Genomic DNA, 15,011 nt, shown 5'->3' on the forward strand with positions numbered 1-15,011 from the left:
GCACATACAAACGGAACCTATTTTCAATTTTCGCATAACTAATCTGAAGTTGATACGATATCTGGAAAATAATTTCTAGAGTAAGGGCAACATATTGTAATTTAATTATACGGACATTGTTTCTAAATTCATTCCTCGTTTTTCTTCTTGAATCTACGCCAAGTGCTGACTCAATAGGAAAGCAGATCAGGTAGAAGAATATATACCCACATTTGCCTGGTGTGAAAATGGGAAACCACGGAAAACCATCTTCAGGGCCGCCGACAGTAGGATTCGAACCCACTATCTCCCGGATGCAAGCTCACAGCCGCGAGCCTCTAACTGCATGCCCAACTTCCCGGTGAACCAAATAAAAGATAGTAATAAGTGATATTGTTAAGACGGACAATGTTGGAAAATGTTCTGAATTTTGACTTTAATCTCGTTGTATGAAGGGAAATTTAAAGACTAATCTTAATTACATAATTAAAGTGTGATATATATTGTGTTTAAATGTTGATAAGCATTAAATAACCTCATTTTTAGTGTGTTTTGCTATCAAGAATGTATATATTTCAGAAATCACTCAAGTCCGGTAACCTTCAGCCCTTACTTTTTTTCAAAAATTATCAGAAATAATACAAAACATCTCATAAATTATTGGTATGAAAACCTGAGACCAATTCCAAACATTAGAAGCTATAGGGTGTTTTTCCACTTTTCTCAAAACTAGTAATAGTGGGCATGTGTGCTTTCTCAAATAACCGATTCAATTATTTGGTAGACATTATATCAATTTTACAATTCTTCCTGACGTCAGCTCTACTGTATGTAGAGGGATGTACTAAGTTGTTGTGTCTTTCTCTGGTGGTTGAAATTGTGCTGTGTTTGGAGTAACCACAAATTTACGTATAAAAACACGCAGTCCTTGTGCTAAATCCTTTTTTTTGGCTTTACGTCGCACCGACACAGATAGGTCTTATGGATGGGGCAGGAAAGGGCTAGGAGTGGGAAGGAAGCGGTCGTGGCCTTAATTAAGGCACAGCCCCAGTATTTGCCTGGTGTGAAAATGGGAAACCGCGGAAAACCATTTTCAAGGCTGCCGACAGTGGGGTTCGAACCTACTATCTCCCGAATACTGGATACTGGCCGCACTTACGCGACTGCAGCTATCGAGCTCGGTGTGCTAAATCCTAGGTCAGTCTGGGAATAGATTCCCAAACCATCTCAACATCAAACCACAGTACTGAACTTTCAACCCAAAACTAACTGATATAGAATTAACAATGATCAGTTGCCTAAGATCATTTTCAGATCAGGTTGTTTGAAACTTGCTCTATAGACTCACAATTCAGTACTTGGAAATCATTTAGAAGTGGAGAAATGTGGTACTGGCCCAAGATGGTAAACAAAAGAGAAAAACAGAAGTATTTGAAAGGAAAATGGAAAGGAAAGTAGTGGGCATATCATTGTGAGACAGAGTTCCAAGAAATTACATCTTCAGAGAACGTCGCGCAGCAGGCTACTAGAACAAAGTGGAAATGGGCTGGGCACGTAGCGAGACAACACTAGGACAGACGGGGAGAGAGGCCAACCCTGCGGGATCCCTGCACAGGCAAGAGAAGCCGCGGCAGACCGAGAGAAGATGGGCAAACGACTTCAGGCAGCTATTAGGAACACACTGCCCCAGGACAGCGCGATCCAGAACTAACTAGAAAAAGGATGGTCCCAAAAAAATCTGGAAGTGCAAGGACAAACGTGAAAGCCGGTAAAATAAGAGTTATGAAATAGATTTATAGACAGGAAACTTATATGAGTGTAGGAAATAGTGTTTACATGTACTAAATATAGAATTAGAGACGAAAAATCTCACACAAGGGAAGTTAAAATGTAGATATAAGTAGATATAAGCTAAACCAGTGGAAAAGACTATAAAATTATATAAAATCCATTTCACGTTCTAGCTCACCACCTGAGATCAATCGAACAGAGCTCCCCTTCTCGAGGGAGGCTTTTGACCTTCATGGGATAGTACAGGCTTATTCATTCATTCATTCATTCATTCATTCATTCATTCATGTATGACCCCACCATTAAAACATCCGTTTCGGATTGTGTGAAGGATTCATTTCTTTTGTTTTACAGTGTCTATTAACCTGGTGTTTGACAGTTTTATATTTTATATAAAATTTACAATCTTGGGCCAGTACCACATTTCGAAAAATTAAAAAGATTCTTTTAATCTTATTTGGTGTCCATTATTCAGAGGCATAGATTGCAAATATCTTTGCAGGAAATCATAAAGCTAAGGATATAGGATGATAAATATTTGAAGCGAAGTACTTGTGTGCTTCAGAATATTAGTTATTGTAAGGACAATTTTGAAGGAAATAATTTTAAAAAAAGACATATTTTTGAGAATATTGCACAGCAGTTTATTTATAATTTAATGATAAAAAAGATTTTTACAGTCGTAAAAACAAGTCGAGGTCATAGTTGAGCGCGATATTTGTACAAGTATGGGTGGGAGAGGATGCGAGGGGAAGGGGAAATTAACCGAAGTGTACAGCCTTGGCGTTCACGTGCGCCACAGTGTCAGCTGCTCTGGCGGCCTGTACGGCGGGGGTGTCTACGGGGGTACCGGCAGGGGTAAGGGCCAGACCGGCGGGTCCTCCAACGCTGAGGGTAGCGGCGGGGTGAGCGGCAGCTGGCACGGCGTAGGCAGCGTGGGCGTAAGCGGGAGCAGCGTAGGCAGCGGGGGCGGCGTAGGCAGCTACAGCGGGAGCGGCGTAGGCAGCGTGGGCGGCGTAAGCAGCGGGGGCGGCGTAGGCAGCTACAGCTGGAGCGGCGATAGCGGGGGCAGAGTAAGCAGCAACGGCTGGGGCAGCTACGGCAGCGGGGGCGGCGTAGGCAGCAACGGCGGGGGCAGCGGCGTGAAGAGCAGCACCACCGTAGGCAGCACCTTCAACAGCAGCGGCAGCACCGTCAAGAGCGGCAGCGGCTCCCTGGGCGGCGGCGTAGTTACCCTGAGCGGCGGCGTAGTTACCCTGAGCCTGAGCGACGGCGGTGTTAACCACATTGTTGACGGAGTCAGCGACGCCAGCGGCGATGCGGGCAGAGGGGTGAACTCCGGCAACGACAGCGGGTGCGGCATAAGCAGCGGGGGCGGCGTAAGCCGCTACGGCAGGGGCGGCGATGCCTCCATGCAGATAACCGGGCTTAGCCAAGCTGACGGCGACGACGGCGCACAGAACAATCTGTAAAATACATAACCCATCTATTTAATAAGAGCACACTTCAAAAGCAATTTCCGTAAAGTAAGTTCGTATATCGATATGCTACTCCTTGGCTGTATATTGAAAAAGTATGTAGTTCTTCCGTAAAATAAAATATTATATTTCAATTCTAATACATTCCTTTGCTCGTACGTATATGTAATAATTTCTTAAATTTTACGAAAATGAAAATGTAAGATAATTTATGATTTTGTGTTGATGGTGGCTGGTGTGATAATTATTTTCATGGCAGACATAAGTTGGCAAACATCTTTTCCTAAGGCTTATCGGAGAAATGGAATGGAGAGGTTCTAACCGTTTATAAATGACGCTATCGGAAAAAAGAATGGGAAGGGAGGATTAAGGGAAAAACTAATAATGTTGGAATCACAACAGAACAAGGAAGGCCAGGTAAAGAGGATGATTAGGACAAGTTACTAGGGACAATACTAGACTGAATAGGAAGCTCAAGAATTTGTCTTTTGACTGTCAAAAATTTGGTACCTACTATTCTAGCATTGTAGAAACGATAATGCATGGTTTAATTTATTAATTATAGAATGAAATAACGTATACATTCTGTGCTCAATAATTATTTTTAGTAGCGGATCATAATGTCATGTAGTGCAAAAGATCTACACTGTCTAGAATATTTTAAAAATAATGCCCAAAATATTCTCTGAGACAACACCATTCGGCTATCAAACATATACATTCCTCTTCTTATTTTGAGGTCATCAGTACACTTTATGAGGATCTGGCACAGTTTTACTATCGCAATCCCTTCCTAACGCCAATCCCGTATGGAGGGTTTTGTTGCATATCTTAGTTGTGATTGGAAGTATTGTATGTGCAAATGATGACGTGTGAATTGAAATGAGCAAAAGCATTCATTCCTCGATCTAGGATGATTAACTATACCCGATTATAATACCTCTCTGGACAGTAAATCGAACCAGATATCCATTGAATTGAAGGCCATTACTTTGATCATTCAGCCAAGGAGCAAGAACCTGACCAATTTTGCTTTGCACAATACAAATTTCAGGTTCAGAAAAGTCTCGTCGTCTATTAGTTTGAGCTACGGACTTGTTAATGATATTTTGACACTTGTGTTTCGTAGTTGAACTAGCCAGGAATTCTAATCAGGGGAACGTCAGAATCTCGAGTTCTGGAACTCGAGAGGACTTGGCATCAGCTGTGCTGGCTCTGAGCCCAAACAGTTCTCCAGACGATGGAACTTGTTACACATGTGCAGCGCGTAACACGACTTCGTAACGATTGACCTCCTTTACCGCGTCGCAACTTATTGTTCGTGGGTGTGGTTACCGACAATGAGGTTTGATTCTGGAATACTAATGAAGAAGATGCAATCTCGTAGTGGGTACTCCATGTTAGAGATATTGGATTTTCAAAACATAATGCATTAATAAGGAAGAGTGGTGGTAATGATTGCTGTTTTAAGAGGAAGTACAACTAGGCAACCATTATCAACTCACACCAATCGGAGAGAAAACAAGAGGGATGTAACATTTTGAAAATGATGACATTGGCCAAAGGAAGACTAGGGCCACAAATGGCGTTGAAATGAAACACCGTTGGTGTCGGAAAAGAACAAGAGTTGACCAAGGGAGGTCGGATAGCAATGATGAAAGTGAGGAGCCTGACACATGTAAGTTGAATTTGAAGGCTTGCGACACTAAATTATAATTGATCTAGCAATTGATTTAGAACGAAGTAGGAACCTCAACAATTTTCTTATGACTTTCAAAAATTTAACTTGAATTCATATGAGAGAGCTCTTCATTTGATATCAGGTGGATGAGTACCAGGCTTCAATTCAGAAATAAAATTCCTGCACTCCTTGGAAAATGAAGCTTTTGGCTTCGTGTAAAAGTTCGATAAGACACCTTTATGACATTTTGATGTAAGCAAGGGAGTAATGAATGAATTCCTGAACTATCCAACTCTGTGGAAGTTGTCGAGAAGTTTTGAAAGTTTTCAAAATGATTTTTCTCGGCAATCTTAACATATTATTGCCACCACGGCTGCAAAGAAGGTAAAGTATTTTGCGTTTTCGTGTACATATCCGAATAAATGAAATTGGTATGCTACAGGTTATCCAAACAATAAAATCTTAACAGGCTAAAGTGACCATTCTAGTTGCCATTTTATACACATACCCTTCGTCTTGTCAGTTGTTTCTGAGAAATAGCTGTTTAAATAAATATCTCGTTATTTTTTACTTGAAATTCTAACTGTACTGCAAGTGATGCATTCTTCCGAATTTCTTTTTCCATTACAATTACAAGTGACTTTAATGGTCGACTAGATATATTGAGCTAAGAAGCGGCAAATAGTGGCAAAGTATAGAAAATGGCTGGCTTTTGAGGTCTGTCTCACAGCTTGGAGATGTAGACAAATGAATGATTTATCAGTGTTACTTGAAGGAAATTGTTTGGGGTAAGCACAGAACCCTAGGGAACCATTGCGTGCTGAAATTTCACATGGGGTCAGGACTATGTTGCGATTATTGCTTCATTGGTTAGTACAACTAGGTAATCATACGCTCTAAATGTTAATTTGTGGATAAAAGAGGTGCAGACCTTCGGAAAATGAAGGTACCGGCAAAATTAATGCCATTGGCTCTGAGGTTTGATTACGAGAGCCATGAACGTCAAAGGGTTCGCTTGTAAAACTAAACTTCTAAAACAGCTTAATTCCTAATGGTCCTTTGTCTGTCAAGCGACCATTTCTCACACCGAAGACCTGCAGATTACGAGATGAAACGTGGTCAGCTCAACGTATCATCTCGGCCTTAATTTTTGGCTTTCCAGAAAGGAGTCGCTATATCATTGTCAGGTAGCTTCTCAAATAATCTGGCACAGGCTTAATGGGTCTCGAGGAAGCCTTCAGATCCAAGTAAAACTCCCAAATCTGGCTGGGAATCGAACCAGAAGCCTCATAGTAAGAGAAAACTCCCTACCCTTAGGCAGCAGTGAAACAAAATCCACATCCCACTTCCAGTCATTCGACCGGGTCAGGCATGAGGATAGGAATTGTGCCGGCTGCCGAGGCCTGCCGCACTCCTCTCGGGCAATGATTAATGACTGACGGATGAAATGAAATGATACTAGAGAGTGTTGCTGGAATGAAAGATGGCAGGGAAACCGGAGTATCCGCGAAAATACCTGTCCCGCCTCCGCTTTGTCCAGCACAAATCTCACATGGAACCGAGCCCACCTATCACCTTTAGACCGTTAGTACCGACTATAAATTAAAGTTCAAATTGTATTGGGAGACTTAATAGAAGAAAATTAGCGAAAGTTTTAGATGTATTGTGATCTCACTGTGACAGTCAAACTTCAATAAGTGTGGGTGGTAGAATACTCACCAGGCACTTCATGGTGATGGGGTGGTGTAGCGCTGCTGGTATATCCAGTACTCGCTAGAGATAGCTGTGTGTCCAACTGAAAGTGAGACCCCCTTTATATACGCGCTGTGCGCTGCCTAGTTCAAGGTGGAGACCTCATGATGCAAACGGTCAAGCCGTTCACTTCATTGTTCGCATAGGAGTGGGGGACAAAACTTGCGAGTACCTTCTTATTATTTTTCTTTTTCGACAAGTACCTACCTAACATTACCGTGAGGTAAAAACCTTGTCCTGTCCACTAAATGCCTTTAGGAAGTACAGCTCCGGAACTGCGTTTATTCCCAACCAACTGTTGAAACAAACCTTCTGTATTCAAAGCTGCAAATATTAGGTATGAAGGAACGAACGTTGAATGTAGCATGCCGATATTATAACACTATCCAGAACTAGATAATTTAAATATCTGATTATATTATCAATTAATAAACGCATCTTATGGACAGACAAGGTAACCTGGTTACGTGCCTCAACTGCTGTCTCTCCAGTTAGAGGTCAGGGCTTCGACGAAGTCCTCGTCCGAAACAATAGCAAGGTGTTTCTGCAATCCTGCAAGGAAATGAACGTTAGAAGATTCGGGCTGGGCGATTCATACGGTTCAATTCTACCTTCCTCCTACCACGGTATCCCCTGCCTGTCTTAACAGGTCACTAAAAGGGGACCAAGGGGCTTTTAGATTAGGAGCGTGGGTTGTGCCCATGAATCCCTTAGCTGAGTCCTGGCATGGCTTCCACATACTTGTGCTAGGTTCCTCACTTTCATCTATCCTATCCGACCTCCCTTGTACAATTCTTGCTATGTTTCCTACCTCGACTGTAATAGAGCATTCGAGACCTAGGGAGTCATTTATTTTAAAGCCCTTTGTAGCCCTTGTCTTTCTTTCGCCGATAGCTTCATTTTTCGAATGGCCGGTTTCGTTCCATTTTTTCTCACTGATTAGTGTAATATAGAGAATGGTTGCCTAGTGGTAGGCCTACTTCATCTTAAAACAATAATCACCACCAACAACACATAAATTCTATCTCAGTACAGTGCTATTTGAAGGTGCTCAAAGACTCCAGTCTCGCGTAGACAGATCTGACAAGAGGTAAAGTAACTCATTTCGGACGAAATTCCGGTACATCGGCGTTTCTTAAAACCGTAAATGTAGTTTCTGGGACTTAAAAATCAGCACTATTTTGCCATTGATTTTCTCAGACAGAAGAACTCTGGCGTCAGTTTAACTGTCTGCTTTCCGTCGCTCCAGCACAGGTCTTTCGGAGACGATAGGATAGGAAAGGCCGAAGAGTGAGAAGAAAGTATCCGTGGCCTTAATTAAGGTATAGCCCCAACATTTGCCTGATATGAAAATGGGAAACCACAGAAAACCATGTTCAGTGCTGCCGACAGTGGGGTTTGAACACAATATCTCTCTAATGCAAACTCACAGCTGCGCGACCCTAACCGTACGGCTAACTTGCTCGATGAACTCTGGTTTTCTGTGCCAAAGGGATTCTATCTCACCTAAGTCCGGTGGTATTTGTAGACATTCAGATATGTCTGCCTCTAGTTGATGGATTCAGCTGCACGTAAAATAATTCCTGTACATCAAAATTCCGGCACTTCGGTGTCTCCGAAACTGGAAAATTATTTTGTGGAATGTGCCATCAAACCAGTAACATTGCTATTATTATTATTATTATTATTATTATTATTATTATTATTATTATTATTATTATTATTATTATTATTATTATTATTATTATTATTTGTTCGTATCGGCCTACTAAGGACCTCTTCTTCGGGCTTTGATCTTTGCCCAGTCCTCCTTCATTCGTTGTCGGTCTTGCTCTTTTCTTTCCTTCATCAAAGTCTTTCCCGTCTTCAACTTCGGCCTTTATTGAAAACCTTGGTGTTCTTTTAGTTTCCTCCTGAGTGGGTTGTGTTCTTGTATATCTTCATAAGTGATCCTAATCTCCTGTGGGTCTCTTTTCCCCTCCTTGAACCAACTTGGCTGGGTCTTCTTATCTTTACAATAGGTAAAGATCCGTTTCGATAATCGTGTGGGTTTCACTCTTAGCAAGTGGCCATAAAATACAATTCCCCTTCTCCACATGACATCAGAGATCTTCCGGACATGCGTATGCAGCTCATGTTTATTCCGACGTCTATATTCATTATTGTCTTTAATTGGGTCAAGAATTTTCTTTCTTTCTTTCTTTAATTTCGAATTTTTCTATCAGGCCTTTCTTATTCATAGCAAGGTATTCCGCTGCATACAAAGCCTCTGGTCTTATGACAATAATATCTGAGTTTTGCGTTCAAGGATATCAGTTGATAAGCCATTTCAATTTCATTATTTTTTTTTCAGAGATGTTTGGTTCTATCCACTCAACACGATATTTAAACTTGTCTGCCCGTTTGCTTGCCGTCTGGTTTACATTTAGCTCTTTTGGTACTGGCTTAATGTTTTGGTTATGAATTTCGCTTTCTCCAAACAGATCTGGAGGCCTGTTTCTTCCACCTGTGTCTTGAGGTGATTAATTTGCTTTCGAGCCATGTCTATGGAATCAAATGAAATTGATAAAACATCTGCAATGAAATAGGCAATCATTTGAAAAGTTCATGTTCTTGTAACCCAATTTCACACCATTTTCGAACCTATCTTTCTTAGTATCTTTGCGCCACTAGCGAATTATGATTATTAATAGTATTATTATTATTATTATTATTAAAAAGCAAATTAACCATATATCATTAGACTACAACTTCATCTCTTTCTTCTGTCCGGGCTCTTCCGATCTTCTTATTTTCCCCCTCAATTTGGATCCTTTGCATATTTTCCACTCTGTTTCTAAATTTATCATTTGGATCCCTGAGATGTTTAACCTTTTCATATCTTTCCGCGTTTCCTTAATCCATACTACTATAGTGGTCTTTTCTTTCAGAAGTAATCAATTTCTATTAGGTAGGTCAATTTCCACTCATTCTACAATAATGTCCGAGAAATATCAGCTTCCTCAGCTCATGTTATCTGACATTCTCTCTATCTTTTGGTAAACTTCTTTCTTGCTCCCAATATTGCATTTGTCTTCAGTCTTGAAAGAGCCCATATTTCGTTTCAGAATTCTTCCTTCTAAGGCCTCTAGTTTCTCCAACTTGTATTTCGAGGACATGCATTCTAAGGCATCCAGACATTCTATTTTGACCACGGTGCTGTAGAGTTCTATTTTGACATTCTAGAATATGCATCTTTAAATGTACAAGTTTCTGCTTTATCCATTTGTTCTCTCCATTTCTGAGATCCGATCAACCACCGCGGCTTTCTCTAGTCAATAGTAATAAAAATAATAATTTTCATTATTATTACGAAGTTCCTTTCTTAATCCGTTTACCCTCCAGGCCTGATTTTCCCTCGGACTCAGCGAGGGATCCCACCTCTCTACAGCCTCAAGGGCAGTGTCTTGCTGCGGAAGATTTTGTGTGTGGGATACAACTTAGGAGGAGTACCAGTACCTCGCTCAGGCAGCCTCACTTTCTGGGCTGAAAAGGAAGCGTATGGAGGATGAGAAGATTGGAAGGGATGGACAAGGAAGAGGGAAGGAAGCGGCCCTGATCTTAAGTTAGGTACCATCCCAGTATTTTTCTGGAGTAGAAGTGGGAAACCACGGAAAACCACTTGGAGGAGGACTGAAGATCAAACCCGGGCCTCCGCGGGTGGCAGCTAATCACACTAACCACTACACCACAAAGGCGTACATTACGAAATTTTCGACTTAAAATTCAATGTTTCACTTTCAGACGATGGTGAAGTACTTCGTTTAAACTTCTAAACCTGTAGTGTGGGCAATATGAATATATTTACACAGAATGTGCGTATAACTTCAGCTTCGTGTCATGTCATATTTTGTGAATTGTATTATCTATGAAAAATGTTAACAAACAGATGAAAATAAATTATGTTAATTTGATGTTAGTGCAAAATATCTGAGTCAGATACTCGGCTGTTAAAGCGGTGTGCCACTTACGAAATCCTTGTGACTCTTGATGAAATATTGAACAAGGTCAGCAAGTATTAAAAGGAAAGAGCATCCGACTTCAAATCATTGGCCGAGTAAGCTCAAGTGTTTCACCTTGGAAAAAATGAAAATAATTCGTTAAATTATATTAAGAAGTACTGAGTTACATGGAGAAATAAGCGCAGCTACCGTGATACTAAAAATGATAATGCAATGTTGTTTAGTCGCACTTTTCTGTCACTTGGTGATATTCGTCTGAATAAATAAATAAATAAATAATAAATAAATATTTTTCTAGTCGGACTTTGTTAAAAGTAACAGAATTGACAGCTATCAGTAAAATTTGACATACTGTACATGCATTTCTACCTGCGTATACATAAAAATAAGGTAGAGATGGACAAATTCCGCCTCTGTGGTGTAGTGGTTAGTGTGATTAAACCACCGCCTCTGGAGGCCAGAGTTCGATTGCCGGCTCTGCCATGAAATTTTAAACGTGGTACGAGGACTGTAACAAGATCCAGTCAGCCTCCGGAGGTCAACTGAGTAGAGTAGTTTTCGATTCCTACTTCAGCTATCCTGGAAGTGGTTTTCCGTGGTTTCCCACTTCTCCTCCAGCGAAATGCTGGAAGGCCGGTTCCTTCCCTCTTCCTTGTTTATTCTTTCCGATATTCCCATCCCTTGATTCGGTAGAGGTAGAATCCCTCGCTGAGTTGAAGGCAAAACCAACCCTAGAGGGTAATCAGATTAAGAAGTAGAAACTAAACAGAAGAACGAAATATTAATGAAAGCCATTTGGAAGATGCCGCTATGGCTTTGAAAGTAAAGAGATTTACGTGGCATTGACTTTCGTTTGTATTCCAGTGGATTTCCACGAAGAAGTCCTCAAATGTAATCTCCCATTTTACTGTTAGGTTGTTGTCCTTTTTTTCATAAAACAAGTTTACAAAATATATTTTTGCTCCGATACTGTTCTGTCATGTATTTTCTAGTGTAGCGGAATTGTTAGTCACCCGGACAAAATTTTGCGTTTAAAAATGGAAAGATCTTGAGAGAAAAAATTTAATCTCCTGACCGCGAAGGCAAATCATTACCATAATACCATCGATTTCCCTTCATTCTAGGATGAAAGTCACACATAGGGAGAACCGAGTCACAAAATTCGCATTGACCGGTGCTGTATAGTGTTAGGAGTGTGTGCTTACGGAAGAAAGACCTCATTCGAAGTAATATTTAGAGCCTTATTGGCTATCGTTCAATATGGTAATTAAGCCTGAAATCTGCATTTCATTTCATTCTAAAACCCACCTTCGCCTTCATACAAATTGATGTATGTCTGGCCATTACGTAAGCGGCTGCAACTGCAAATAGTGCATAACGTGATACGGTATTTGCTCGTTGTAGCCGTCCAGGATATTCACCACGAAATTAAGTAAACAGTCCACAGATCACAATAGAACTAATATCTATCTCTGGACTACTGTCCCATCATCATCGTCACCATCATCATCAGTATCATATGCAGTTTCCAGCTGTTCGCCAGGTCTGCTTGGAACATGAGCCTCCCCATCTTGTCTTGTCTCCGGTCTAGGAAGCCAAGAATAACGGCCGGGAAGATTCGTCACGCTGACCACACCACACCTCATAATCTGCAGGCCTTCGGGCTGAGCAGTGGTCACTTCTTAGGCCATGGGTCCTTCGGGGCTGTTACACCACAGGGTTTGAATTGATTTGGTTTTATATCCTCTCGTTTTCCCGCCACTTCTCCCTCGTCACTCTTGCTCCCCCTGTGGGTGGGGGCAGTAGAATAACACACACGGTATCCCCTGCCTGTCGTAAGAGGCGACTAATAGGGGCCTGAGGGTCTCTGAACTTTGGAGCGTGGGTTGGCGACCACGGGGCCCTCAGCTGAGTCCTGGCATTGTTTCCACTTACTTGTGCCAGGCTCCTCACTTTTATCTATCCTACCCGACCTCTCTTGGTCAACTCTTGTTTTTTTCCGACCCCGACGCTATTAGGTTTGCGAGGGCTAGGGAGTCTTTCATTTTCACGCCCTTCGTGGCCCTTGTCTTTCTTTGACCGATATCTTCATTTTTTCGAAGTGTTGGATCCCTTCCATTTTTCCCTCTGATTAGTGTTGTATAGAGGATGGTTGCCTAGTTGTACTTCCTCTTAAAACAATAACCACCACCACCACCACCACCACCACCGTCACTCTTGCCCAGCCCTCACCTCTTCTCTGTACACGCTCTTCAACTCCTTTTATCTACCTGTCTCTTGGCCTTCATCTTGGTCGTGTTCTTGTTATCTCCATTGCGTGCTTCATCCTGAGCATCCTTTCCTCTGTCATTCTCTTCATGTGACAATACCATCTAAGTCTAGATTCCTCTATCCTGTTCTGTAGTGGCTTTTCTTTTACTATATCTCTAACCCTTCCATCCGCCTGTTGCCATTTCTTGATGGATAGAGTACTTTTGCATCCATCTCTTGGCACAGGTCATAGTAAAGTGTAGCTTCCACCGAAGTCCTAGTCTCATCCATGGCTGTGACAATATGGAAGCTGCTGGGGTATGAGTGCTGCTGAGTAATGACATTTGGGGCACAACTAGTGTCGGAGAGTTATGAAAGTTGTTGCTCATAGGATCAGTCGTGCTGCAGTGGCACCTTCTGGTCCACTGGGGAAAGAAATGGCAAACTACCTCACTCCTCATCTTGCCTAGTACGCCTCATTTGGGATTGGTTTTTGCAATTTCCCTATAACTGCATAGCCTTTGGTGGTGCTATTTGAGGATTCAACCAGCCTCTGGGCTGATGACCTAACAGACAGACAGACAGACAGACAGACAGACAGACAGACAGACAGACAGACAGACAGACAGACAGACAGACAAACAGACAGACAGACAGACAGACAGACAGACAGACAGACAGACAGACAGACAGACAGACAGACAGACAGACAACCCTCCCATTTCTCATCTTACCTATTCTTGTCACTCCTATCCTGCTTCTAATAAATGTCATTTCATTTCACTTGCCTGTATCCTAATCTCAATCATTATCCATGTTTCTGCTGTATGTGTCAGAATATGTACAGAGTACGTCCTGTATATCACTCTTTTGATTCTCTGAGAGACATCCTTGTCGAAAACCAGGCTTCAGACACTTCTGACACTTCTCAGGAACGCTCCTGTTCGATTCTTTCCTTATCATTTCTTCCAGTTTCCTCTGTGATACTTCCCAGGTACTTGAAACTCTCTACCTTCTCAAGCTGTTCCCCTCCAAGCGTTATCCCTCTCATAGGTCTCTCCTTCTTTCTAGTTGTGATCACTATCTTGCTCTTTTTGGCTATAGATTTCATTCCATATTGTTCTCTGACTCTAACTGTTCCCTGATGGCCTCTTACTTTTCTCTCCAGACTAACAATTCATCTGCAAGCATCATCACCTTCATTCTTCCTTGCCACTTTTGTCGTTAGCTCGTCCTTCACTACAATACTCTAATACTCTACGATAGTGATACGGTGCATCTATTATTTCATCAGTTGACCAGAGAAATATAATCTGCTGCAGGTGGACATTCAAGGGAAGATACAAGGCAAAAGGAGACCAGGAAGGTGACGCATTTCTTTGATTGATGTCTGAGAACTTGGTACACCCGTTCCGCTATTGAGCTGTATCGTGCTGCATTATCTAAAGCAAGAATATCTATGATGGTAGCCGACCTTCTGAGAGGAGATGGCACTTAAAGAAGAAGGCACAATAATTATCAAATGTGACCTCTAAAAAATAGAACAATTGTCAGATATCAGAAATTACAATATATAATCTACAGAATATAGTACACTAGAAAATGAATATCTTATTTAAAATTACACAAAGCATCTGTTAATTTTCAAAAATGAGAATAATGGTGAATTCCCTTTGAATGTAAGCTACGAGTGTCTCGTCATAGATGCCCATTTTAATTCTCTTAAATCACATAGGAATTTATGCGATGTGATATTTATGTACAAAATTGTAAATAGCATCCTTGATAATTCATATTTTCTTTCATTATTAAAATTCATTATTCCACAGGTGAGAATACCTGTTCGTTTTACGTTCTACTGTGAAAATGTGATCACAGCCAGTCAGAATGACTCACCACTTCACAGAATATGCAGTGAGTATAACAGAATGGCCGTGAACAATATGGAGCTATGCGAGATTTCGTCTCCAAATTTTTTTCCATCAGATCAGCCTCATGATTTTAGCAATAAAAAATTTCAAATGTAGTTGTTTATATAGTAATCAAGTTAGAAATTATTAGACAATTTTGTTACGATCC

General features: G+C 41.2%; 1 protein-coding gene across 1 annotated transcript; it reads right to left on the reverse strand.

Moving 5' to 3' along the window:
- Positions 1-2,413: 2,413 nt before the first annotated feature.
- LOC136882121 (cuticle protein 16.5) lies at positions 2,414-6,696 on the reverse strand. The gene is made up of 2 exons (XM_067154645.2): positions 6,649-6,696; positions 2,414-3,236 (listed from the first exon to the last, which is right to left on the reverse strand). The coding sequence occupies exons 1-2, from the start codon at positions 6,658-6,660 to the stop codon at positions 2,532-2,534; spliced, it is 717 nt and encodes a 238-aa protein (XP_067010746.1). The 5' UTR covers positions 6,661-6,696; the 3' UTR covers positions 2,414-2,531.
- Between the last annotated feature and the right edge of the window lie 8,315 nt (positions 6,697-15,011).

This window comes from Anabrus simplex, chromosome 10 (genome assembly GCF_040414725.1).
Source record: "Anabrus simplex isolate iqAnaSimp1 chromosome 10, ASM4041472v1, whole genome shotgun sequence".
In the NCBI taxonomy this organism is placed as follows: domain Eukaryota; kingdom Metazoa; phylum Arthropoda; class Insecta; order Orthoptera; family Tettigoniidae; genus Anabrus; species Anabrus simplex.